General features: G+C 48.3%; 1 protein-coding gene across 1 annotated transcript; it reads left to right on the top strand.

Moving 5' to 3' along the window:
• The first annotated feature begins 2,684 nt into the window (after positions 1-2,684).
• Positions 2,685-24,207, top strand: SCN4B (sodium voltage-gated channel beta subunit 4). The gene is made up of 5 exons (XM_037147340.2): positions 2,685-2,879; positions 12,636-12,808; positions 13,693-13,921; positions 16,343-16,472; positions 20,414-24,207. Exons 1-5 carry the CDS (start codon positions 2,816-2,818, stop codon positions 20,505-20,507), a joined length of 690 nt encoding a protein of 229 aa, XP_037003235.2. The 5' UTR covers positions 2,685-2,815; the 3' UTR covers positions 20,508-24,207.
• The last annotated feature ends 560 nt before the right edge of the window (positions 24,208-24,767 follow it).

Raw genomic sequence — 24,767 nt, 5'->3', positions numbered from 1 at the left:
GGAGAGAAGGAACTCGCCTTTTGTTTTCCCTCCCCTGGCATCCTCTCCCCTGGTACTCTCAGGAGGATTCTCCAAGTTTGATCAATGGACTAGTGTTTTGATAATTTTTGAGGAAAGTGCTCTATAAATGTAAAAATCCTCCTGCTGCTAGTGCATTTCTCAAGCATTTTCCCCAGCTGCAGAGCCCTCCTGAAGTTCTTTAGAGGAGAACTAGGGGTTCAGAGGTACAAAGCAGATAGATAACAGAAGGGGTTCTAAGCCTGGCTTTAAGAGTCACTTTCCCTGTGACCTTGAGCCACACATTTGACCACTTGGGCCTATTTCTTCATCTGTGAAGTATGTGGGTTTTCCAAGAACCTGTCTGGCTCTAAGAATTGGTGAACAGTAAGGCAGCAAGGAAGGTGGAGGTCAAACAGTAAACTGGTACCTTTTCCTGTCACCAGAATCTAAAGCTATCCAGGGAGCTCTATCCTCTCTCCTCCTCCTACTCAGGGCAGGGGTCACTTTCCTTCCCTTTTGGCTCACCTCCTGTCTCACCTCAGCCTCCAGCTCTGAGAAATATGACCCTTGCTGTAAAAATAGAGTGGGCAGTGTGTATGCCTGGGCCTGTTGACTTAGTGTCAGGAACTGCCCAGGAAAGGACAGAGTGAATGTGCAAACTTGGAGATGGAAAGAGACTTAGCCTTTTGGGGTCACAGACCTCTTTGAGAATAGTAAGAGATCAAATGTACTACGGACTTATCCTGTGCCTAGCACTCTGCTAAGCACTTTTACATGCAATAATATCTCAGTCTTCATAGTCAGGTCCATTTCTGATATTTGCAAGACCTGGGGCGAATGTACAAATGAAAATTACATAATATAAGTTACAAATTAAGATAACAAAGTGTTACAATTTACCTATTATCCCCTCCCCCTTTGGTTGATTTTCTTTGGTCTTAATTTTAAGACTAAGTCCCCAAACCATCACTTGGTCCACTGCTGTCTAGTCCTGAGGGACACATGCTCTCTGCATGCTTGGGCATGCTCCACCGGCATGCCACATTCCCTCTAGTTCCCACTGCTGCAAACAGCTGCCCTTTGCCTGTGAGTGCACATCTGCATGGTCAGCTCCTGAGAGAATACTGGAAGAGGAGGTGCGTGAATGCACCTGTCCCACAAATTCCTTTTCCAGTGAGGAGTATGGCTAGAGGAGGGCCAGAACGAGGCCCTCTGAACTCAGAGTCCTGGGCTGAGGCTCCTGTTGTTCAGATGTAAAGGGTGCCCCTGCTCTTAACAATCCCAGGAGGTAAATATCATTCTTTTCAGTATTTACAGATGAGGCTTCTGCAGAAGTTGCATAACTTGCTCAAGGTCATAACATAATAAATGTGGAGCTAGAATTTGACTCTCCAGTGCTTGACTCCAGAGCCACAACACTCTCACAGCCATACAGAAGAAAAGCAGAGAGCTTCTCCCCAGAAAACAACAACAATAACAATAAATATGCCTGCCGCATTTCCCATACAACCTCAAGGGGTTTCTCTGATGCCCACCAGGGACCAGAGGTTAAGAAGGTGGGTGGTGGGGAGCCATTGGAGGTGGGGGAGGGGCTATAGCAGGGGTCATACCATGGAGTAGGAGCAGGTTTTCAAGTTTGAATCAGTTTCCATGCATGAAAAAGAATGGAGAGTCAAGAAATCAGACAGGATTTGTGGTAGAGGGAGAAAGTTTAAATGGTTGGGAAGGGGGAGGCCATCAGACATTAGCTACCAAACTACTCCCAAAAGCATTCATCCTTTTTAACTCAGGATTGGAAAAAAGGCCTGCATGTTGGCAGTTTCACCTCAGCCCCTTCACCTGGCTGACCCCAAGCCGGGAACCCAAAACAGAGTCTGAGACGCTTCCCAGATTCTGAAGGAGACCGAAGGAACTTATGGAGGAGGATGAAAGAGCAGAGTTTGAGGGGGACCTCCCATGAAAATGAGAAGTAGGGGGTGCTGCGACAGGGTGAAACCGGGAGCTGATCAGATACGTCTCGCCTGATTCCCTAGCCAGGGGCACCACGATTTTCCCGGAGTCTATGAAGAAATGGGAGTGACTGGGGGCAGTGGACTGGAGCAGTGCTCAAATTGGAAGTTCTGCTCCTGGAGCTGGGCACGCACGGTTCCGTCGGTCGTGGAGGGAAAGACCACCACACTGGCTGCGGCAGTGCCATCTGCGGACATTCGAGTGGCCCCTTGGCGACCCCGGGAGAGGAGCCGCTACCCTAACCGTGTTCCCCAAAGCACGACTGCACAGCCTTCCAACACCGAAAAAGCTCCACCTGTACTCCCCACCAAAACTATCCTAATTGGCAGTCATCTTCCTAATTGGAAGATGCAGGCTGCTGCCGGTGACTCTGCAGTGCAAGTCTGCAGCAACCCAGCCTTAGCTGGAAACAGCGTGGGGTGGGGGTGGGTTGGTGCGGGCCTGCTCTCCGTGCTTCGGGACCACCAGGCCCCCGCCTTGGGCTCAGTGGCGGCCATCTCCCCTCCTGCGGCTGGAGCGCTTCCAGGGCACAGGTGCAGCGACACTGGCCTCTGCGCTTGCTTAGCGGTCCTCCTGCTCCTGCTCTTCACACTCCTTTTTCTCCTCCCCTTGCCCTCAGCTACTGCTCCTGCAACCGGCTCCTCCTCTGCCTCCCTCCCCCGCCTCTTGCTCTCTCCTCGCTAACTTTCCCGAGGCCCTGCCAGCAGCGCAGAGCAGCTTGGGGCCCACTGCAGACCGCGGGCTGCCAGCTGGGTTGTGCCCCTATCCCATCCCCGCACCCCTGGCGCGCCCTGGAGAAAACGGAATGATGCCCGGGGCTGGGGACCGAGGCGTAGCCTGGGCGAGATGGCTGGGCGCTGGGATATTGGGTAAGGCAGCCCCAGCTTAGTCTCTTCTCCTACCTCGTCCTCCACCCTTCCTCCGGAGGAGGGGACACTTAGAAGCTCAGTGACAGTGACAGGGTGGGCTTTAAAGTGAGGCATCAAACTAGCACCACTGCTTCCGTATTCCTGCGGGAGCCCGGCTGGGTCGGCTATCCCAGCCGCGAACCTTGCGCGCGTCCCCAGCCCCATCGGCCTGCCAGCCTCGCCATTAGTTCTCTGCAGTCTTTGGCGCCTTCCGCTCCGGAGCTGGATCTTGGGGCTGTAGCTCGGGTTTTCTGAGTTCAGAGGGTTCTGTGTGCTGGGGGAGGTGGTCTGTACCTTGGGTGGTTTGCACGTGTGATTGTTGGGATGGTGGTTTCTATCTCTGTCCAGAGCTGCTTGCAACTTCGCTGCTGGTAACCCGGGCATCATACATACGCCAATTGGGGGAGGGGGACTCTCCCCTCCTGGCTCTCTAGCTGTTTGGCTCTTCTGCCCTCTACCACCTTCAGTGCCTGCTGCACTGCCTTCCCTGCAACTCCGCACTAAGGCCTGGAAGGGGCTGGAGGGACTTGGAAGAGCCATCAACCCCCCTTTTAGGAAGTGTCTCTTGGTATGAAGAAATTCCATAGGGAGGGGCTTGTTTAACCTGCTCCTGGCTCTTCATTGTGGGGATGGATATGAAGACTTAGGAGACATATCCAGAGGACACAGAAGGAACAGAATATTAATATCTATGAATATACACATGATAATTTTGAGTGTCAAACAACAAGAGATTAGGGAACAGTATTTATTAGTACAGAATGTAATTTCATAAATCCTAGATGGATTTTAATGTAAGCTGACTCTGTCTTTTGCAACTGCACCTCTTCTGTTTATATTGGTCAGATTTGGCTTTGGGCAGCTGCCCCCCATTGGGTTAGGCACATAATGTAGGCAACTGTGCTGAAAACAGGGAGACAAAAGTCTCCCTTTAAGGGCAGTACTGCTGTTTTGGCAAATGCACATTGTGTGCAGAGCTGTCATGTTAGCACCCGTGGTGGAGGGGGAATATAACATTTCTTTACTCAGGAGCCGCCCATTTACACCCCCAGTGCTAGATAGGTTGACACTAGTGTTTTCTCTGGTACCTTTGGCACAGCTATCTGCTGGTCTCACAGTGACTCCCATGAAACAGACCTCTGAGTGGCCTGACACTCCTCCTCATGGGGTGGGCACAGTGCCACTCCCCAGTAGCTCCCCCTCATCTCATCTCTGATCAGCCCAGGTTCCCCTCTGACCATGGCAGGGAAACGGCATCTCTGGGGAATTCAAATGCACAGTCATTACACTAGCCCACTTATCAATACTTCCTGCTGCTTAGTTGGGTGGTGGATGCCAGTTTTGGGGCTGTTAGAATATTCAGAGAACCAGTCTTCTGTGGGAAACCATACTGTACACTAAGTATGTGTATGTGTGTGTGTGTGTGGGGGGGGGCGGGCAGGGTCTTGGCACTTTTCTCCAAATGGAAGCCCCTTCCTCCTTTGAGGACTGTGCAGCTGGTAAATTAGGCAGGGCCCATTGGAGCAGGTTTGAACGAAGCCCTCCCTGAGCTACCCTTGGGGAGTCCAGGAGAAAGCAGAGTGATTTGTAGGTGGGTGACCAGCCGGCTCCAGAGCTAGTGCTACTTGCTCTGCCCCCTGCCCTGATCATTCCCTCTTGGACCTTGCCAGGCAGACACTGCTGAGACCTCACAATAACATTGTCCTGAGCTTGGGACACAGATGCCATTTTTGCTCTCAGTCCAGTGGGGACATGTGGCAACAACTGGACAGTTAACTGGAGATGCCCCCTGGCAGCATCCAAGCTGGCAAGAACTTTGGAAACCATAGCACAGAGCTGCCCTAAGAGCGAGGAAACCATGCACTGGAGAGGGAGGGTGACTTGCTCAGCTGTGCATGGCCAATTGATGGTCAAATGGGACAGCATCCAGGTATCTTGGGCTCTGTCATACTAACTTGTCTTCCAGTTAATCAAAGTCTGGTGAGGGAAAAGTCAACAAGGATTGTTCTGATGGGCTAAAGACTGCAAGAAGCTCTGGGGCATGGGTGTGGAGGGATAAAGGCTGGGGTTGGGGGTGCAGAGGTATTGGTCTCACAACTATGGGGCCTGGGAATGAAGTGGTAAGCTCCCAGGAGTCCTCTGTTCCCCATATCAAACTCAGTCTCACAGACTGAGACTCAAGTGATTATGAATAACCTGACAAGATACCCTTCTCTTAATTGAAAAGCAGTTTCCAAGGCTGTAGATTGCAGTTGAGGTTTATGTGGTTGCCAGTCTCTTCTTAAGTATATAACTGGTAATATATCTGTCCTGCACACCCCTTCCTTGTTTCCTGATTTGCTTAATTGTTGTGATCTGTGTTTAATCATCACTTGTGAGGGTGCTATGTTCCACAGCCCTCTCTCCCTTGGCATGCATTTATTAAGGGCTTGTTTAATGAGAAAGCAATTAAAGAGAGAGTGCTCAATCTCACTCAGAGGAAGGAAAAGGAAAGGGTAAGTAAGGAGTTCATCGTAGGAGAGGAAAAGGGAGAAGTGGAGGGAGATCCCAGGTTTGAATCTGGAACAATGTTAGTTCTTTTTCTGGAGATGCAGGCCTGTGGGGCATCTCCAGTGCCCCACACCCCTTATGGCTGGCTGCCTCCCACACCCCTTATGGCTGGCTGCCTCCTGGTGATATCAGAATGACAGGCAGAGCCACCACACAGATTCTCCCATTTTGCTCCATTGCTGAGGGTATGGTGATCTCTGTATAAGCCATGGGCTGGCCCTGCCAACCTACCTGTTCTGTGGTCTTCAAGAGGAGGGATAGGCACACTGCTTGGACTTGTTTGCAAAGCTGGTTTTTGTTGAGCATTCCAGGATGTCTCAGGAGCATGCTTCCATCCCAGCAAAGCTCCTGGGGGTGCGCAGGAAGTAGGCAGGTTGCCTAGGCAGAGGGAGCTGAAATCTTTCCTTTGTCTCTGGACCCAGGGGCCTTGCCTGGCCCAGCCCTGCCAAATACAGCCCCTAGGGCCTGTACCCCTGGAGAGGTCTGTCCTGCTGGCCTCAGTCTGCTCTCTACCTCCCAGCTTTAACTTTGAGCCTATCTGACTCCCCTGGGGCCAGAATGTGTGAGCTTCCCTGTAAAAGTCAGCCAGTTTCTACCTGCCATGCCAGGCAAGCATGGGGAACTGAACTTAGAGTAGGCACTTCCCTGTCCCTCTTTCCTTCCTCCACAGTGAGTAGGTGTGACTGATGTTTGGATGTGGCATTTGTCTTAGAATATCTGATGGTAGCCATTAGATTCCTGCTGGTGTGAATATTTGATAATAACACTTGCATATATTGAATACATTTTTACTTTAAGGAAACTTGGCAGTCCTGAGTCAACCCCTAGACAAAACTGTAGCACTTCGATGAGGATGGGATTGGGCAGAAGACTTTGGAGTATGGCAAACAAAATGGCTACTCTGAGAGTGGGCAAATGGTTAGGGCCTTTCAGTGAGCAAAGGCAAAACTTTGGGGCTCAGGATTGGGTCCTGCAGGCTGATGAATAGGAGAACGTACTCATCAGTCCCATGATGCCAGAAACAGGTCCTTCAATTCCAAACACATATGCACTCCTTGAAATTCTAACGAGTTAGGTTTTGGACAAAACAAAGAAAGCCCTTCTTTTCCCAGGGAAACAGCCCGTCACATGGAAATAATTTCCTCCAAAGTTGTACAGGGTGGAAGTATAAAACAATGTGCAAATGGCCTGGAGACTTTCTTGGCTGACATTGGCCATTAAGCTAGGTGTGCTCTGGTTATATCCAGACCTGTGATGGAATTGCCTCCTTCCCCACCCCCCTCCTTTTAATCACTATCCTTCTCTACCTGCAGAGTGGCAAGGTCAGAGGGTTCGACTCACTGAATCCCTTCTTGCATTTTATTATCTCATGTTTTGGCTTTGTACCAAAGTGGAGAGGCAGGAAAGACAGCCATCCCTGGTTTAGGGATGTGTACACTGGATGTGGTATCTCTGACTTTCTCAACATCAGCAGGCACAGTGGGACCTGTCTTACACCTAATCAGCCCTCTTCTGGCTTGGGGGTCTCTATGGGTCCATACTCGCCCATACTCCCTTCTGTCCCCTTAGCACAGCTTCACAGGTGACAGTGCAGTAGACAGGGCCCCTGGCTCTGTCACAAGCATATGTTCGTGATACAGTCCTTTCTATAAGTCAGTTGGGCAACTGCTTGGCTACCTGCCTGCTGAGCAGCCCAGCACCAAGGAATATACAAGAGTCACATACAGTAACTATGCTATTCATTCAGCTTTTATTGAATGCAGGTTCACTCAGTAGAACATCGACATACATTAATGTCCTACTCACACTCTACTAATTGAAAAGGAATATAACACACACAGAGCAATCAATGGGGGATAATGAACTGGAGTCCCAGAGTCTCGGTCTGCAGGTCTGGTAGTCAAGTGAATTGTCAACGTCTTGCAAGGAAGGCTCTCTGGAGCCAGGTGGGCAGTGGGGCAGACAAAGTCCTCAGTCCAGCAGGGCAGAGCCTCCAATGGTCAGTGCCAAGGGAGATCAGCATGGAGCGCCACTCTGGGTGCGTGGAGCTCGGCTGTCTCAGCAGTGTTCTCAAATCTGCCTCAGTTCAACCTTGAAAGTGGTGTACTCCACCTTTCTGGGTCTTTTCGATTAATGTTTTGGCATCCCTGATGCCAACTGTTGAATTTACCCAGGAGCCTATGGGTGGTCCTGATGTGCAGACACAGCTACTCTGACCACGTGTGCAGATATCTTAAGTGTGTCTCCTTGCCAGATGTGTTTACTCTGACTTGGGTAATTTTCCTCTTGAACCAAAGTGTCATGGCTGACTGACAGATAGCTGGTTTGGTTGGCATAAGTGAATCTACTTTGTTTCATATACTTTATGCTATCTTGATGGGACCAGTGCCATTTTATTGGTCCCACTCTCCAGAGGCTCTTCTGTGCCCAAGCCTCCCAGACAGAGCTGGCAGGACTTTCTGAGTGCTGGGAGGGTGTGCGTGAAAAGGCCAGGCTTGCCTACCCTCTCTGATGCCTTACTTTGGGCGTGTCTCTGGGCTTTATGGAAACATCTCAGCCTTTCCTTTTTCCCTTCGGTGTATAGTGGGAATGGCAATGCCTCACACTGGGAGTCTGGGAGTTCCGAGTGTGAGTTAAGTCATCTATTTATGCATGCTTTAATCAGGCAGAAATGTGCAGTGTCATTAGCCAGACCTTAAGGAAATAGTTTTCTCCTCTGACTTGGACTCTTCTTTTTCTGCTTCTATCTATTTAAAGCAGTCAAAAATATTTCACTTTTGATAAGCTCTTGAATATGCCATCTTGGCTGGGGGCAGGGAAGGGATTTGGCCCTGACTGGAGTTCCCCCCAACTTCCCCGGGATCCCAGTTTCTCTGCAGGGATGTCTGTGAGCACAGCAGGCTGCAGCTGTCAGGTCCTTTGGCGTATGGTCTTGGGTCCTGAGGGAGGCCTGCTGCTCTCAGGACGCTGCCTTTTCCTGATAGCTGCCTGTCACAGCTCTGCACTATGTTCCTTGGTCTGTGGGGGTAATGGGAGTGAGAAACAGAACTTCAGCCTCTGACCAGAAGGCTATCTTCTACACTGGAGGGTGGAATCTTCTTTCTGGTTTGTGTTCCTAGACCTCTGGTGGGACACTGCAGGAGTTAGGGGAGCAGAGATAAACAGAAAACTAGGAATGCTAAGGAGAGCTAGTCCCACCCAACAGCATTGTTCTCTTGGAGAGGCACCGTCATAGAGTGGTGAAAAGCAAACATACGTCTGAACACTGCTTACTCTACTCATTGGGTATGTAGACTTGAGCAAGTAATATCAGAGTCTGTTTCTTCACTTTGAACTTTTGGGGTAAAAATAATAACTACCTCATAGGATTAGCATGAGGATCAAATGAGACACTGTATATAAAATGCCTGTCCTCCCCTGACCAATGTGGCTAAGTTGGTTGGGCATCATCCTGCAAAAGGTTGCCAGTTCAATTCCCAGTCAGGGCACATGCCTGGATTTCAGGTTTAGTCCTAGGTTGGGGTGCGTGCAGAAGGCAATTGATTGCTGTTTCTCTCCCTCTCTTTCTCTCTCTCCTCTCTCTAAAAATAAATAAATAAAATCTGAAAAAATAAATAAAATTCCTGTCCTATCTGATAGTAAATACTCAGATTCACCATTTATTTTATGGCCCTGGGCAAGTTACTTAACTTCTCTGAGCCTCAGTTTCAGCACCTGCAAAATGAGAAAAACTGTACATACCTTTTGGCATTCTAATAAAAGTTGGAGTTAATATGTATACATCCTCTAGCACATTGGTTCTCAAAGTGTCCTACTGACCACAGCATTCCCCTGGGAACATTTGTAGAAATACAAATTCTTAGGCTCCACTCTAGAGCTCCTGAATCAGAAACTCCACACATAGAGCAAAGATAGCTGTAATCATCTATCAGGTGATTCTGATGCTCTCTTAAATTTAAAAGCAACAGCTTTAGAATAATTCCTGGCACACAGGAACTGACCTAAGGGTGAGGGATAACTGAAATAACCACTTAACACTAATTTGAACCCTGATGGGCAAATCCTGCTATTTTAAAATGTATCACCTTGCTTTGGGATGATAGAAATGCCTCGTTGATCTTAGGCAAATCACCTAACCTCTTGTTATCTCATCTATGATATAGAGTTATTACAGTACTTCACTCATAATGTGGGTGTGAGGATTAAACATGCCTGGCACATAGTAAGTGCTCAATAAATACATACAGCAGGTCCTTGAATTAGGTCATTTCATTTGATGTCATTTTGAGACAACATTAATATGATGCCACAGGAACTTAACTCCTGTTTATATTAATTGCCCTAGGGTGAATTGGTTTCATTCTACATTGTTTTGCTTAAAATCTCAGAACTTATGGATGATGCTAAGTGAGCACTTACTGTATTAGCTATTATTAACAGTGGCAGGAGTCATGATTAGGTTTCTGGACCTTGGGGCCTTATTTCTGAGCTTTGAGATATGAGCACACCACTTTCCCTTCAGAAGCTAAGGTGAGATGAAGAAACTCAGGGGAGCCCTGGGAGCAGGAGCTAGGCTGCCAGCACTCCTTGGAGCTACTTCACTGTCATTTACAAAGCATTGTTCAGGTACACCATGCATCATTATCTCATGCGGGCAAAACAAGAGGAAACTGGTTTATGATGCACCCCAATAGAATGAAGTCAGACTAAAGATGTCCTTCCTTGAGAGTGAGGATGGTAGAAAGAGCAAGGCCGGTGACTTCTGAAACAAAGACTGGCCCTGGCTAACTTGAGAACAAGAATGGTTCTAAGATTTGCCTGTAGAGCTGGGAGGTGACTTAGGCTAAAAGGGGTTCTCAAAGGGCCCAGCCACTAAACCCAGTCAGCCCAGCTAAGTCTCCTCCCATTTGGGGCCTTGGTTGTTCTGTCTCTAAACTGAAGCAGTAGGATTAATGGATCAGTGTGGGCCCTTTAGCTCTGAATGGCAGGCTGGAGGTACAGGTAGTTGAAGGAAGCAGCAGTCTAAGAATACAAGCCAGGGAAACTTTGGGATAGGAGGGAGTGCAGCCAGGTGGTTGCTTCCCACTGCCCACGAGCCCTTGAGTCAGACTCCAGTTCATATTTCAACTACCCTTAGAATTTGTAAGGCTTTGGCCACAGCACTTTGCTCTTCTGAGCCTCATTTTTCCCACATGTAAAATGTGACTAGTAACACCCACTTCACAGGTATGAAGTGAGAAGGAAATGCAATTACTCATGTGCAGCATTTATCAAGAATCTGGGTTTGGGAAAGGGACGTTATTCTCAGGGGTCTCTAGGAATCTCAGTAGGGCCCCCACTACATAACCCCACTCCAGGGATGACTACAAGTACCATTTTATCTAGTGGCAAGAAGAGGTGGCATTCAATTCTGACCCCTTCCTCCCAAGACCTTGATGTACAGTGGGTTTTTTTTTAAGGACTTTGTACAATAGGAGAAGGGCCAGGTCCCCTTATAAGGACTCATGAGGTGGGTCCCAGAGGCCATGAGTGTGTCGACAGAAGAAACATTCAAACCTGTAGAGAATTTTTGTGAGTTGATGAGAATTGCTGGGAAACAAAATGGACTGAGAAAATGTTCTGGGAAATGGCAGTTTTGCGCCTTTATGCATTACAACAAAAGAAAGAAGAGAGTTACATGAAATCCATTGGTGACAGATTAGGGTGGCAGGAGAAAGCATAGTGGAGGGGATGACCTTTGGGATTGGATAAAAAGTAAAATGATAGACACTTCTTTTCAAAGGTGGATACAGGATAGTTAACAGTCACAATTAACATGGTAGCAATAACAATGAGGGGATGTGTGGTCTCTTTCTGGTGTAGCTTGAGGGATCCAGAAAAAGGAAATTACTTGGACATTCGAAAGGTATGTTATTGTAGATACAAAAAGATGACAGAAAGCCTTAATTAAGGTAAAGATTGACTTTTGTCAGGGAAGTTTCAAACCTAGGACATGACTACCTGCCATAAATAAACTGCTTTTAATTAACAAATTGTAATTTCAGACCATCCTTTGCTCTTACTTTAGGTCTCTGAGTTTGTAAAACTATCACCCAGGTGCTCCCCCACCCTGCCCCCCAAATCAGGTCAGCAGTTGGCCCCCTTTCTCCAATAAGTGAAAACTCATGGTTTCCACTTGTCCAAAAGATGGGGATTGTACTGGTGTACTGGTAAGTGGGTATGGGTGTGGGTGTGGAGAGGGATGGAGGTAGCTCTTCAGACCATCCCAGGAGGCGGGGCCAGAGTGGGGCTGTGAGGTGTGGAGGCAGAACCGGCACTCTAGGTCAGGAAGGGACAGGGGGTCCATCGCCCTTTCTGCCCCATCCCCTACTTGCATGCATCTGGTCGCCCGGAATCTGCCCTCCCAGTGTGCCTTCAGCTTCCTTAGGAAGTTTTTCTCCCTGAACTGTTTAGTCAGTCCGCCACTGCTGCTGCCCAATGCTGAGACCAGGCTCATTCCCACACCCCGCTCCCCACAACCCCCTTCTTCCCCCCCCCCCCCGCCACATTCTGTCCTGGCCCGTCAGTTCTGTTCTCAGGATCATGTTCGGTGGCCACAGGGCTTCGGACTCAAGATGGTCTAGCAAGGTCCATCCTCAGTGTTCCTCGGACCCTCCACCCCTCTGGGCTGGTGGGAGCCTCCAGGGCTGCGGGAGAACAGTGTCCGGGTATTGTGGCTGCACTTTTTTTTCTTTACCGCGTGGAGCCTCGCTCTGAGTCCCCCATCCCCTACCCCAACCCCCCCCCCCCATACTGAAAACGTAAAAGGGGAGGCCACACATTGTTCTAGGGGAAATTCCTACGGCAAATATGAAGAGCTGGTCCTGTACTTGAGGCAAGTACTTCGCGTCACAGCAAACGCCTCATTTTATTGGGTTGGGGTGACCCCTAGTGGTCATTCAAAATGCCACAAGGTAGCCCAGAATTCAATTCTGCCTAGGTCAAGGGAGGGAGAAATGGGAATTAAGGCCGGTGTCAATTGAAGTAAAGAGCACCATCTTCTTGAAGTTGAATCTGAGGGTGACTGGAACCCCCCTGTCAGCCAGACCTCCCTACTGAGACTCCCAGAGCTCCAGCCTGGAGGTTCCAGATGGGTTTTCTTATGGGAGGTGATGCCCCCTCACACAGGTCTCTTCTTGCTCCCGGTGTCCCTGTCGCTGGAGGTGTCTGTGGGAAAGGCCACCGACCTCTACGCTGTCAATGGCACAGAGATCCTGCTGCCCTGCACCTTCTCCAGCTGTTTTGGCTTCCATGACCTTGGCTTTTGGTGGTCCTACAACAGCAGTGATACATTCAAGATTGTAAGTAGCGGGGGAAAGGACAGGATAGGACAGATCAGATTCTCCTACCTTCCCTTCTCTGTTGCGCAGCCCCCCTCCCCCACTTCCTCCATCTCATATTCTGGGCCCTTAGAACCTGACCCCACTGTGAAGGTCCCCAGGACTCAACTTTTGTCATTCTTTCTCCCAGTGTTCTTTGCAGAGCCTACCTAGAAAGATCTAAGTGGGAGGGGTGTTTAAATCATGTTGCCAGAATTTGGGACCTGTTGAAATTCTTGGCTAGAGTCCTCTGTTTGGTCTAAAGGAATACCTGAGACTTGAATTGCTTGTGTAAAATCTTATACTTTAGTTTATAAAAAAGGAGAGAGTAGGGCCTTTGGAAGACTTGGAGAGAGGGAATGAGGAGTCCAAATGGGAGAAGGGCAGGGGAACTAGACTTGGAAAGAGGCGAGAGGAACCTGAGAAGAGAACTAGATCTATAGGAACATCCATGGCGCTACATTAAATGTTGAACTTGGAGGGTGCTGTAGGATTGATCCACATCTTAGTGGAGGGCCTCATTTGAGATGGACAGGAAGGGGATTCATGTCACCAAAGGCTGGAGGAGTGGCAGAGGGGAATGAGTGTGATATTTGCAAGAGTTATTATAAAAGGCTTTTAGGAAGAAAGCAGGAAGAGCTGGGCTATATCCCCTGGAGACTTCAAAGAAAGAACATGGGTTTAGCCTGAAGCAAGTGAAATTCAGGTTAGACTGGCAGAGCTAGTGAGGCTAGAAAGGAAAGCAGGAGGGAGGGCCCACTTCTGAGACAGGGCAGGGACCTGGGGGAGTGGGCTGGAGTGATGTCGTGACCCTTGAGGGTCCTGATTCTTTCTTGTCCACTGTCTTTCCCCCAACTACCTCCCAGCTCATACGTGGGACTGTGAAGACTGAGAAGGCTGACCCGAAGGTGCATTTGAAAATTGATGACCGCATCTCTCTGGAAGGCTCCACTAAGGAGAAGATGAACAACCTTTCCATTCTGCTGAAGGACCTGGATTTCAGTGACACAGGCAAATATACTTGTCATGTGAAGAATCCCAAGGAGAAAGATCTTCAGCACCAGGCCACCATCTTCCTCCATGTGGTTGATAAACGTATGCAATGGGAACAGAGACAAGGGCAGTGGAGTGAGAAGGACTAGGGGATACCCAACTCGATGTTATAGTAAAATGGTAAAATGGACCACACTGGTGTTTTCTTTCACTTTATCCTTTCAAGAGTTAAAGGAGTTACCTCTGGAACCTCACAGAACTTAGCCTGAATACTTATTCTGTCACTGAATAGCTTATAAAATACACTTAGCCCCTCTGAGCCTCATTTTCTTCATCTGTAAAGTGGGAATATGGTTGCGTTCTCCTATGGTTGTTGTGAGAGTTAGAGAAGCTCCATGGAAGGGTTTTTGAGATAGGTAAAGCTCTCTCTGTAAATGCTGATTATTACTATTCTGTGTATTCCTTTAGCAAAAGTTAGTTGAATTCCAGGTATTGCACCTAAGAGTGCTATGAATACTACACATGGTTTTTACCTGAGGGGTTTACAGTTCAGGGCAGGATAGAAAATATGTAGCCAGATAACTGAAATAGAGGCAGAACATGTAGAGATATAGGCATTGGAGATTGGTAAGAATGGTCTTGCTTCTCTGGAGCTTAAATTCCAGGTGAGCATTCTATTCTGACACAGGTGGAAGAATTAGACAATGAAGAAGCATGTGATATGGAGCCAAGTAGTCACATGACCCAGACTCTGGAGGTGGGGCTAGAGAAGTTAGTCTGGGCTTCATGAAGGGAGAGCCTGGAAAGCTAGGAAGGTGCAGAAGCAGAGATAAAGGGAAGGGCCCTTGATCAAAGATACTGATTGTGCTGTTTTTATGCGTCCTGGAGCTTCACATGGAATGCCTGGAGCAGGAGATGCTCACAAATTCAATGTTGGCTATACCAAGAACAGAACCAGAGGCCAATAGGCAGCTTGCTGTGAGCCTGGAGTCAGTCATGAGTCAAGTCTGCATATGGTATCCCCTCTTCCTCTCTGGATGTCACCCACTTTGTGCTTAGCCTTTTCAGGAAGGAAGAGAAGGGGAAGGGAACCAATATTTATGGGGCATTTCTGAGTACCAGGCACTAAGTTAGGTGCTCTAACTTACCTTTGCTCCTCCCATATCTCATCAAGCTGATTTTCTCTTCATTTTTACAGATGCATTCATCCATTTTTCAACAATTATTTATTGAGTACCTACTATGTGGCAGACATCATTCTACATGCTGAGGTTATAGCATGCACAAAATAGACAAATTCTTGCCCTTATGTAGATTGTCTTCTAGTTGGGGAAGATACACAAAAAAACAAGATAAAGAAGGATGGTTCATGTTAGGGAGAAAAAGTAAAATGGAGAAGGAAACATGGGGTGCTAGCAGGGTCACTAGGGAAGGCCTCATTGGAAAAGGTGACATAGAATCAAAACATTGGAAGGAAGTGGGAAAGGAAGAAGCTGTGAGGATGCCTTTGGAAAGATAGTCCAGGCATAGGGAACTGCAAGAGCAAAGGCCCTGAGGCAGATGCTTGAAAAACCAGGAGGCCAGTGTGGCTGGAGCAGGGTGAGTAGTAGGAGGTGAGTCTAGTTAAGCCAGACTGTGTGGGGCTCTGCAAGCATGAATGAGATGGGGGCCACTGAAGGGCTCTGAGCAGAGGAGTTAATGCTGGCATAGGCTGCCTCTGGCTGCTGTGCCAAGGTCAAACAGTGGAGTGAGGAGCCCAGTTTGGAGGCTACAGCAAACATTTAGGCAAGAGATGCCAGAGTGGTGGTTAGGGGTCAGATTCCTGATTTTGTTGTTGTTGTTGCAGTTAGGGCCTTCAGAATTCTCAGGTGGATTAGATATGGGGTTTGAGAAAAAGAAAAATCAAGGATAACTTCAGGGATTTTGGTCAGAGCAACTGGAAAGTGGAGTTTTTTGGACAAAGATGGAAGAGGCTATGGGTAGAACAGGTTTGTGAAGGAATCGAGAGTTCAGTTTTCAGATGAGGAAACAGGGGAAAGAAGGGTTAAAGGACCTGCTTGAGGTTCCAGCTTGTTAGTGACTGTTGAAATCCTTTACTTAAAATCCAGACTGACTCCAAAGTTTCCCTACCACATGGGAGATATAGAGAGAGTCTTATTTTTTTTCTGCACAGGCAAAAAAAAAAAAAAAAAAAGACCTAGGAAGAAGAAAGGATATTCTCATGGGGCAATTTGGGGGCTTGGAGTCTGAATTATTTTAGAGCCGGTACGCGTGTCTGTGGGAGGATGTGTGGAGAGTAGGGGAGAGGAGGGGCCCCTTGTGTGGTGCATTAGCCTGGTGGGTGCCATGTTCTGGCTTCTCCTGCTTCTTGCTCTAAGGCTCTGCATGGAGGGCCAGGGCTCTGGGGTAGGGAGACATGTCCCAGATACTGGGGTTGAAGGCTGTGTGGTCACATGGTGCTTGGCTCCAGGTGACTCCTGCTCCCTTTTTTTCTCTTCCTTCTCTCCTGGCTGTGGCACGTAGTGGAAGAAGTGGACAATACGGTGACACTTATCATCCTGGCCGTTGTGGGTGGGGTCATTGGGCTCCTTATCTTCATTCTGCTGGTCAAGAAGCTCATCACCTTTATCCTCAAGAAGACTCAGGAACAGAAGTGAGTTGTCTTCAGAGCACACTTCTCTTTTCCACCAGCCCACCACCTACTCTCATCCCGTGTGTGTTCCCAACCTCCTCTAGTTCCACTGTCATCTGATCCCCTCAGCCTTTCTCTTTCCATCCATCCCCTCACCCCACCATGTCTTCCTAACCCTACTGCTCTCCGTCTTACCCCTCCACCCCTCTGCTAGTCTCACTCCCTCTTCCCCATGCTCCCAAAAAGGTATTTATTGAATATGTTGAATTCATTGAGTTCATAAATGCAAGTTATTTACTCCTTCTTGTCCCACTGTCTTTCTGCCCATTCCATTAGCCTCTCTCTTTTACTTATATTACCCCAACCCCAAGTCCTACTAAAGAATTTAGGAAGCCCTTTTGATCTAAATCAGAGAAAGTATCAGATTCCATGTACAGAAACTTTAAAATGGGAAGATCCTTTTGGAGAGTTGGAAGTTTTTCAAAATTCAAAATTCAAATGGGAGAGGTAAAGAAATCTAAAAAGGCTGATATTGCTTTCTAGGAAGCTCTAGGATTAATTCATATATAAAAATAGACATCTCTAAGGGGGAGGGGAGGGAAAAATTGCCAAAACGGGTGGGGATTGTTGCAATACTGCCCAGGGAGAAGACACTGAAAGTTGTGTTCTTAACAAGAAGATGAGGTGAAGGATGCTTGCCATTGGAGCAGAGAGGTGACAGTGACAGAAAGGTGGATGAGGAAGGGAGAACTGCTTTGCTTCCATTTGCTTCATTCTGCTTGGTTGAGAAGAGGGAATTAGTCTGGGAAGGGCAGAAATTACACTGATGAGAGGGGAAGGAGCTGAGGCAGGGGGAATGTTAAGGATGTTGGAGTGAGGAGCCACTGGGCACCTCATCCCAGGTTCTGGCTGAGAGGAAGAGCTCTTGAGGCGTCTCCCTGCATCATGGCCAGAGGCTGTGAAGGGTTTGGAAATCTTCAGAGGGGCCAGAAACATGGAGAAGGACCAAACTTTGTTGTTAATAACCAATGTTACTATTAATGGTAAGCAAAATTGAAGAAGATAGAATTTAACATCTGGTTTTAAAGCACTTAAGAGAAGGGACCCTTGGGTACCACCATAGGTTCATCAACAACAAGACAGGCTAACTGTTTTCTTACTCAGCACTTGGTGGGTCAGGAGACTGCTACAGATGCCAGCACTGCCTGGCATTCATCAAATACCTACATGGTGTCTCCAGACATTTTTATGTAATAACCATAATTTTCATTTTACAGTTGAGCAAAGTGAAGCTCAGAGTGGTTAAGTGATTTGCCCAATGCCACACAGCTAGTAAGTGATAGAAGTGAGATTTGAACCCTGGATTGTTTGAGTTCAAAGCTTGAACCATTGCCATTATACCCTACTGATTCATAGGGTATATCTAGAGCTCATGCATTCATTCTTTCAATCAGTGCCTATTTTTGAGGTACTGTGTGCAAAGGCATGTGTCAGGTGCTGTAGGAAATTCTGGAAGGAATGATATTCTGCCCTTAAGTGAAGGGTGTGTACACCAATAAATGTAATAGAAAGTAGAAGGGATCAGTGGCAGCAAAGAGGTGTCATAGAATGCTGCAGGGGGTCAGAAGAGGGTGGAATACTAGGGAAGAATTTTTGGCCAAAAGGAGTTTGTGGTGGGCCTTGATAGGTGGATCTCATTTAAGCCCTAGGAAGGGTAAAGAGAAGGCTGTTTCAGATGTGGGAACCACTGAGAGAAAAGGCAGAATGTCTAGGAAGTGGGTATGTGTCTGGAGAACAAGGCATTGTGTTTGTTGGTAGGGGGAGATGGGGTAGGAAGGAAGGGGATAAAAACTGTGCAAGGGAGGTTGGTGGGGACCTTGGAGTCCAGGCTGGGATTGGCTCTTGTGAACATAGAGGAGCTGGCTAGGACTCTGTCAGAGGCCTTCAGAATAAAGGGTCTGGCCATAGTGGACTGTGTGGGGAGGCTGGAGGCAGGCCCTGGGGAAACCTGAGAAGGGTCCTCTGAGTGGCAAGGAAAACCTGTATTAGCAGCAGAGGTGGGTTGGCCTCCTGAGAAGGAGGGAGGTGTTGGACAGCTTCACATCATCAGTTCTAGGCTTTCACATAGGTGTGTTCCCTCTGCCTGGAATGTCTCTTCCCTACTTTCCCACTCATCTTTCATGGTCTCAACTTAAATCATACTTCCCAAGAGCCTTCCCTGACCCCTAGAAGGAGCCTTTCTATATTGAGTTCCTTCTTGGTGTACACTGTTTAATATCAAATTCCATGAAAAACCACAAGTTATCTGAGCATAGGCACCATGTAAAATTGCCTACCCTTCTAGTCTTATAGTGCCCAGTGCCCAGTAGGTTCTTGGTGAAAAAATATGGATGGTTAGGTAAATAGGAATTGGCAGATTGACTAGATAGATAATAGATAAATACATAGACCCATCTCACTAGAGGTCTTCAGCAGTATGCCTCAGGACTCCTTGTTCATAGTTATTTTTTAAAATTTTTATTTATTTATCTTTAGAAGTGAAGGGAAGGAGAGAAGGAGAGATATATCAATGTATGATTGCTTCTGGTGCATCCCCTGCTGGGAACTGGCCGCTGTTGGGAGCTGGCCTGCAACCCAGACATGTGCCCTGATGGGAAATTGAATAGCAGTCTTTTGGTTTGCAGGCCCATGCTCAGTCCACTGAGCTACACCAGCCAGGGCTGTTCATGGTTATTTTTTGAAAAACTAATTGTGATATATTTTTACAATTAATTAACTTATTTATTTATTTATTTATTTACTCATTTTTAGAGAGAAAGGAAGGAAAGGAGAAAGAGAGGGAGAGAAACATGAATGTGTGGTTGCCTCTCATGTGTCCCCTACTGGGGACCTGGCCTGCAACCCAGGCATGTGCCCTGACTGGGAATCAAACCAGTGACCCTTTGCTTCACAGGCCCATGCTCAATCCACTGAGTTATACCAGCCAGGGCTTTGTTTATGGTTATCAACATTTGAACTATACTAGCAATGACATACTTAGTCGAATTTTCAGGAACCTAGTGACTATGTTGGAGAACAAAATTGGGATCTAGAGGATCATGATAAGTTGGAAAAATTTCTGCAAGATGAAATCAATGCAGACAAAATGTTCCTTCCCAAGGGCTTCAAACCTGGCTATGCAAGCCTAGGGCGAGGCTAAAATGTAGTTTAGCAATGGTAGCTATGGAAAAGCCTTGGACATTTTCATGAGCAGAAAGCCAGGTGTGACGTAACAGTCAGGTCTTCCCTGAAGACTTGGGCACTGATGTTGAGGTGAGATGAACTGAAATTGAAGCATGTTCAGCACAAGCTGCCAGGACGGTGTCTTCCCATCTAAGCATTTCTCTTTCCTGCTGCCCTCTGCACTGTTGCACCACTGTCTGCTCACACCTGCCATCCTTGGTGCAGAACCTCTGCTCTGCCCCTTCCCTGTTCTTCTTCTGCTGGTCACAGTGAGCTCAGGGAGGAAGGGCCTGCTAGGGCCCTGGGGGAGGGGCTCTTTGCCCTTGGCATACTGAGCCCTCCCCACAGGCTTGCACCCTTTCCCTGGCTTGGCACAGTGTGAGAAATACCCTGGTTTGGCTTCCCCTCAGCTTGACACCTGGGAGCAGAGCCTGATACCCTTGCTTCCTGCCATGTTGAGGTGACTAGGTGATGGCTAGCCTTACCGAGTACTTTCTATGTGCCAGGCACTGTTGCACATGCTTGTTGACTGTTCCTAGCAACCCCATAAAGAAGGTGTTATTGTTACATCCATTATATAGTTGAGGAAACCGCGGTACAGTGCTTAGGCCTGGGCTTGGCCTCTGGCTACCTTAGCTCCGTGGAAGGCCAGGGAGAGAGCTGGGCTCCCTGTTCACAATGTATCCAATACTCTTGCTTCTCCTCTCACCAGTGCCCTTCTCTCCTCCCTCTCTCTCTAGGAAGGAGTGCCTTGTAAGTTCCTCAGGGAATGACAATACAGAGAATGGGTTGCCGGGCTCCAAGGCGGAAGAGAAACCACCGACAAAGGTGTGAGCCCCAGCCTGGGGCCAAGCAGCCACAGAGAGCCTCACTTTCTGATGATGAAACATGCTTGAGCCATGTCTGTGAACCCATGTGCCTGAGACATCTGCTGCTTGACTCAAACTGTAGTTTTTCTCAGTGGGGAGAAATTAAGGTCCTGTCCAGCCTGCCCCACCCTCTCCCCAGCCAGGGCTCCCCAGGGATGAAAGTTGGTGGGGGGGTGGATGGGCAGTGGAAGGTTCAGGAAAGAAAAGGAGAGGCTCAGAGGGTGGAGGGTCCATCCTCCAACACTTGGGTAGGTGGTTCTCCTTATCCCTCTCCACTGTATAAGAACAATGCCTTGGTTTTCCTCCAGAATTCTCTTTTAGAGAGACTTGGGGGACTAGTGAGGGCTGCCCCAGTAGCTGGGCCTTTAGTATGGATTACTAACCTTTTTGATAGTGGGAGTGGCTTAGAGGACTCTGTGTAGGATCTGAGGGTGGGAGGCTACTGCAGGAGGGCCTACAGTGAGAGGCTTTGATGGATTCCCGACCCCCCATAGTGAGGCTCTTCTCTTTATCTCCCCCACAGCAGGGTGCCTCCCTGCCTTGGACCTATAACTCTTGCTCCCCAAAACCCTGCTGCTTTGAATTCTGAAACTTCATAATGGGAGGCTGGCTGCCATAGTGTTGTGGGGGTGCTGGCCCACCTAGCCTGCTCCCCTGATCTCTTGGTTTCTGACGGGCTCATGAAGAGGCCTGCTGGGCCTTTCTGAAGTACTGGGGTGCTGCCTACCCCTTCCCTAGCATTTCAGAGTTGCAGTGGTGGGAGAACCAGTGTCCTGGGCCTTGTGGCCACTGGAATGCCCACTCCAGCCCTGCCAGTGCCCACCACCCCTTCTCCTTGGCATGGCAGGACCATTGCCACTACTGGGAACTCCGAGTCTGGTTCTACCCTGCGCTTTCCTTGATGCAACAGGTGGCATCATCTTGCTTGAGGTGTTACACCCTCCCCTCCTGTTGGCTTGCTCTTCCTGTGCCCTCTACCACATCTTATTCTTCATCTCAGGGATTCTCTTCCTTTGGATGAGAGGACCCTTGGGTTTTCTGGCTGCTTCATACTCAGCTGTGCCACCCCCTCTCCCATCCCAGGATAGGGGAGGAGCAAGGAGTGAGTACTGCAGCTTTTCCAGGAACTGGTTTGCACACCCCTGAATGTAGGGCTAGACTGTGCCTTAGCTCCCAGGTCCCAGCTCATCCCCTCTATCCCGTCTTCAGCCCATACATAGCAGCACCTCTGGGGTGGCACTGGTGAGGGATTTCCAATGGTCCTTACCCTGGGTCATGCAGTGGAGCAGGGAGCTGGGGTTGTGTCACCAACAGCCCCTGTGCAGTGGCTGAGACACTGCCCAGGGCTCCCATTGGGGTCCCTGACAAAGGATGTAGTAGAATTGAGAGTGGGCCCTCCTGATGGAAGTTCTCTTGTGTTTTTTCTGTGGAGTAGAAATGGGGATGTGAGAGATGGCATGGAGCTATGACAATGGAGCTCTCCACCCTCTGCTCCCACTCCCTCGCTCTCTTATAGAATTTCTGAGACTTGTTCTCTGGGTTCCTGGGGTGAGGGGAGTAGCCCCTTTAACAGAAATTATGGGAATTGCCTGAGGGCTTTCTCTTCCAGAAAGCAGCAGCAAGCTTCCACAAGGGTAGAGGTGGGGAGAGAATGAGAAATGGCAGCACCTGTAGGGCACCAGGGCTGTGGCGTGTGGCTGATGCCTAACCGGATGTGCCCACAGGGTCCTACTCTGATCTGCCTTTGTCCTTTCTGTACTTTGACACCCAGAACTCATCCTGGCCTCTGGGTCAAATTTTCCTGGTTTTGGAAACAGACAGAGCAGAGCCACTAGGCATTTAGAAATTTTTTTTGTAGCTGCCATCATGCAAAACTGCTTTCTCCTTTCTCAGCTTCAACATTGGTTGGGCAAGGTCTTGGGCTCTCCTTACTAAGGAGAGGCATCCTTGAGAAGCAGCCCAGGCACACAGAGTGGGGAAAGAGGGCACATCATCCTCTCCACTCCTGCCTCTACTGCTGACTAGTAGGTGGGTCATGGGTCTTCTCTAGTCTCAGCCTCCCCATCTATAAAATGGGTGTAATAATACTTACCCTACCTCACAGGATTGTTGTGAGGCTTGGCAGGTTTTTGTTTAAAACGTTTTTTGGACTTGGAAAGGGATCTAGGAGGCCAGGTATTATAATTGGTGGGATTGTTCCAAGTTTATTCTGCGCTCTTCTCTGTGTCCCATCCCTGGAACTAACTCTATTTTCCTCCTCCTCCTCTCTCTCCTGCTCTTTCCACTTTCCCTCCTTGGAATTATTTTAGTCTTTGTGATGTTAGAGACCTTTGCTCTGATGCTTAAAGCTTCTTGTCCATGGCTTTTGGTTGGTGGTTTTTAAGAGGTGATTGGGACAGTTGGGGACACTTTTAGTTGCCCCAATGCCTAGAATTATCTACTGGCACTTTGTAAATTGGGACTAAGAAAGCTAAATTAAGTCCTCACAACAAAGGATTGTCCTGCCCGAATGCTGGGATTATACCCATGGAGAAACATTGACATGGATTTACAGTAGAACGCAAAGGCACCTTCCCATGTAGACCCTTAATGTATGCCAGACTCCAGGTGATGTCCAGGGCTGGCAAGGGTGTTTTCAGGACTTGTTGGCTACACAGAACCATTTACAAAGTGGATCTTGGGAGCCCTGGACAGATGCAGCTGTGCCAACTATAAAGTGAGTGAGACCAAAGACAAAGTTTTTCTCAGTTTCCTATCCTTGACCTCAAAACAGGGCCTCAGCATTCTAGGCCTTGAGTCTCCTCATGTAAGAATTGAGCAGAAGGTAGCCAGAATGAACCTGTGATGCTAGCGAGGTCTGGGAGCGGAGCTGATAGAGCTCAGACTTTTCACATCTGGCTGGCTGACTAGAGCTGGAGGTGAGACTATATTTCTGAGATGGTGACAAGTGAGGGTGTGCCTAATAGGTGGGTCATGCATTTTCTCTGGGCTCAGCTATCCCCATCTATAAAATGGAGAGGCATGGAATGTGCTGTGGAAATGCATGACTGCAGAGTGGGTGGGCTCTGTAGAGACAGGGAATATATGAAGGCTGAGCATGCCTGAGATGGGGAGACTACATTTCAGGAGCTACTACTCTGGCCTCAGCTATATCTGCTGGGGCACCTGGGACTGAGAAAGGCCAAGAAACAGAGGGGAAGACCAGCCATACTCCTGGGCTCCATAACTCCATGACTCAATCTCCCCATCAGAGTGCTGAGGCAGGGGATGGGGGTGTGGTAGAAGAGAAAGAACTTCTCTGGAAAAATCTGTAGTTTGCTTCACTTTACTTTGTCCCAGGTTGGAGTCCCTAACCTCTCACATCCCACCTAATATGTAGTGCTTTTGACTATCTTATGCATGGTTTATTCCTCTGGCTTGGATGACAACAATACCCACAGTCAATTTCCTGTATTACTATAGATCAAAATGATACAGCAGGGGGGCCTTGGGAGGCCTCAAGTCCAAGGTGCCTCTGGGAGGCACAGTTGTGCACACTTTCAGCACTGACTTGTGTTCAAGCACAGAATGGATGTGATCACACTCTCTCACCTTTACAACAATTTTGCACTGTAGAATTTTTATTTAGCTTTGCCTTGGATGAAATAAAAATTATGTTGAATAGACATGGTTTGTGGTCTTTGTTTATGGCTAATTGGGTGTTGGGTTCCAGTTTTGTTACCTGCCAGCTATAATTGGGATGAGTTTCTTTACTTCTGTGAGGTCTAGTCTCTTTGTGTTGAAAATGTTACCTGCCTAGGTGAAATATCACATATAAAGAGCCTAAGAAGGTCTGGCATAGTCACAGCCACCCAAATCATATTAGTGCTGATACCTTCCCTGGAGAGGTTGAAAAGGTGGGAATTTAACACTGAAATCATTGCCAGGGCCCTCGCAGTGCTGATGACCTGGGTAATGATTCTGTTAGCACTAAATGCCATCATACCTCTTCCTCAGGCTTCACCAACCCTAGCTTTACATTTGGACCCAGGTGAAATCTGCTTCAAATGAACAAAGGCAACTTTAAAGAGGAACAGCACAAAACAGCTTACTGACTAGAGTCCATGGGCATAGCAGGCTTTGCATGGCGGGTCCCCTGAGCTTGCTGTTCCAGGGGACAAGCTATCTGGGGATGGGGGAAGGAGGAAGCTTAGGCTTATACCTCAGGAATGGTTCTACTCATGCA

This window comes from Artibeus jamaicensis, unplaced genomic scaffold (assembly GCF_021234435.1).
Source record: "Artibeus jamaicensis isolate MK-2021 breed Jamaican fruit bat unplaced genomic scaffold, CSHL_Jam_final contig_196, whole genome shotgun sequence".
Classification (NCBI taxonomy): Eukaryota; Metazoa; Chordata; class Mammalia; order Chiroptera; family Phyllostomidae; genus Artibeus; species Artibeus jamaicensis.
Note: the sequence above shows the minus strand (reverse complement) of the source record. Positions and strands in the feature narration are given on the sequence as shown.

Excerpts from the sequence above, each read along its gene's own strand:
- SCN4B (XM_037147340.2), top strand. The coding sequence starts at position 2,816 with ATGATGCCCGGGGCTGGGGACCGAGGCGTAGCCTGGGCGAGATGGCTG. Across the intron at positions 13,922-16,342 it reads CCTCCATGTGGTTGATAAAC|TGGAAGAAGTGGACAATACG; the intron begins GTATGCAATGGG and ends TGTGGCACGTAG. Across the intron at positions 16,473-20,413 it reads AAGAAGACTCAGGAACAGAA|GAAGGAGTGCCTTGTAAGTT; the intron begins GTGAGTTGTCTT and ends CTCTCTCTCTAG.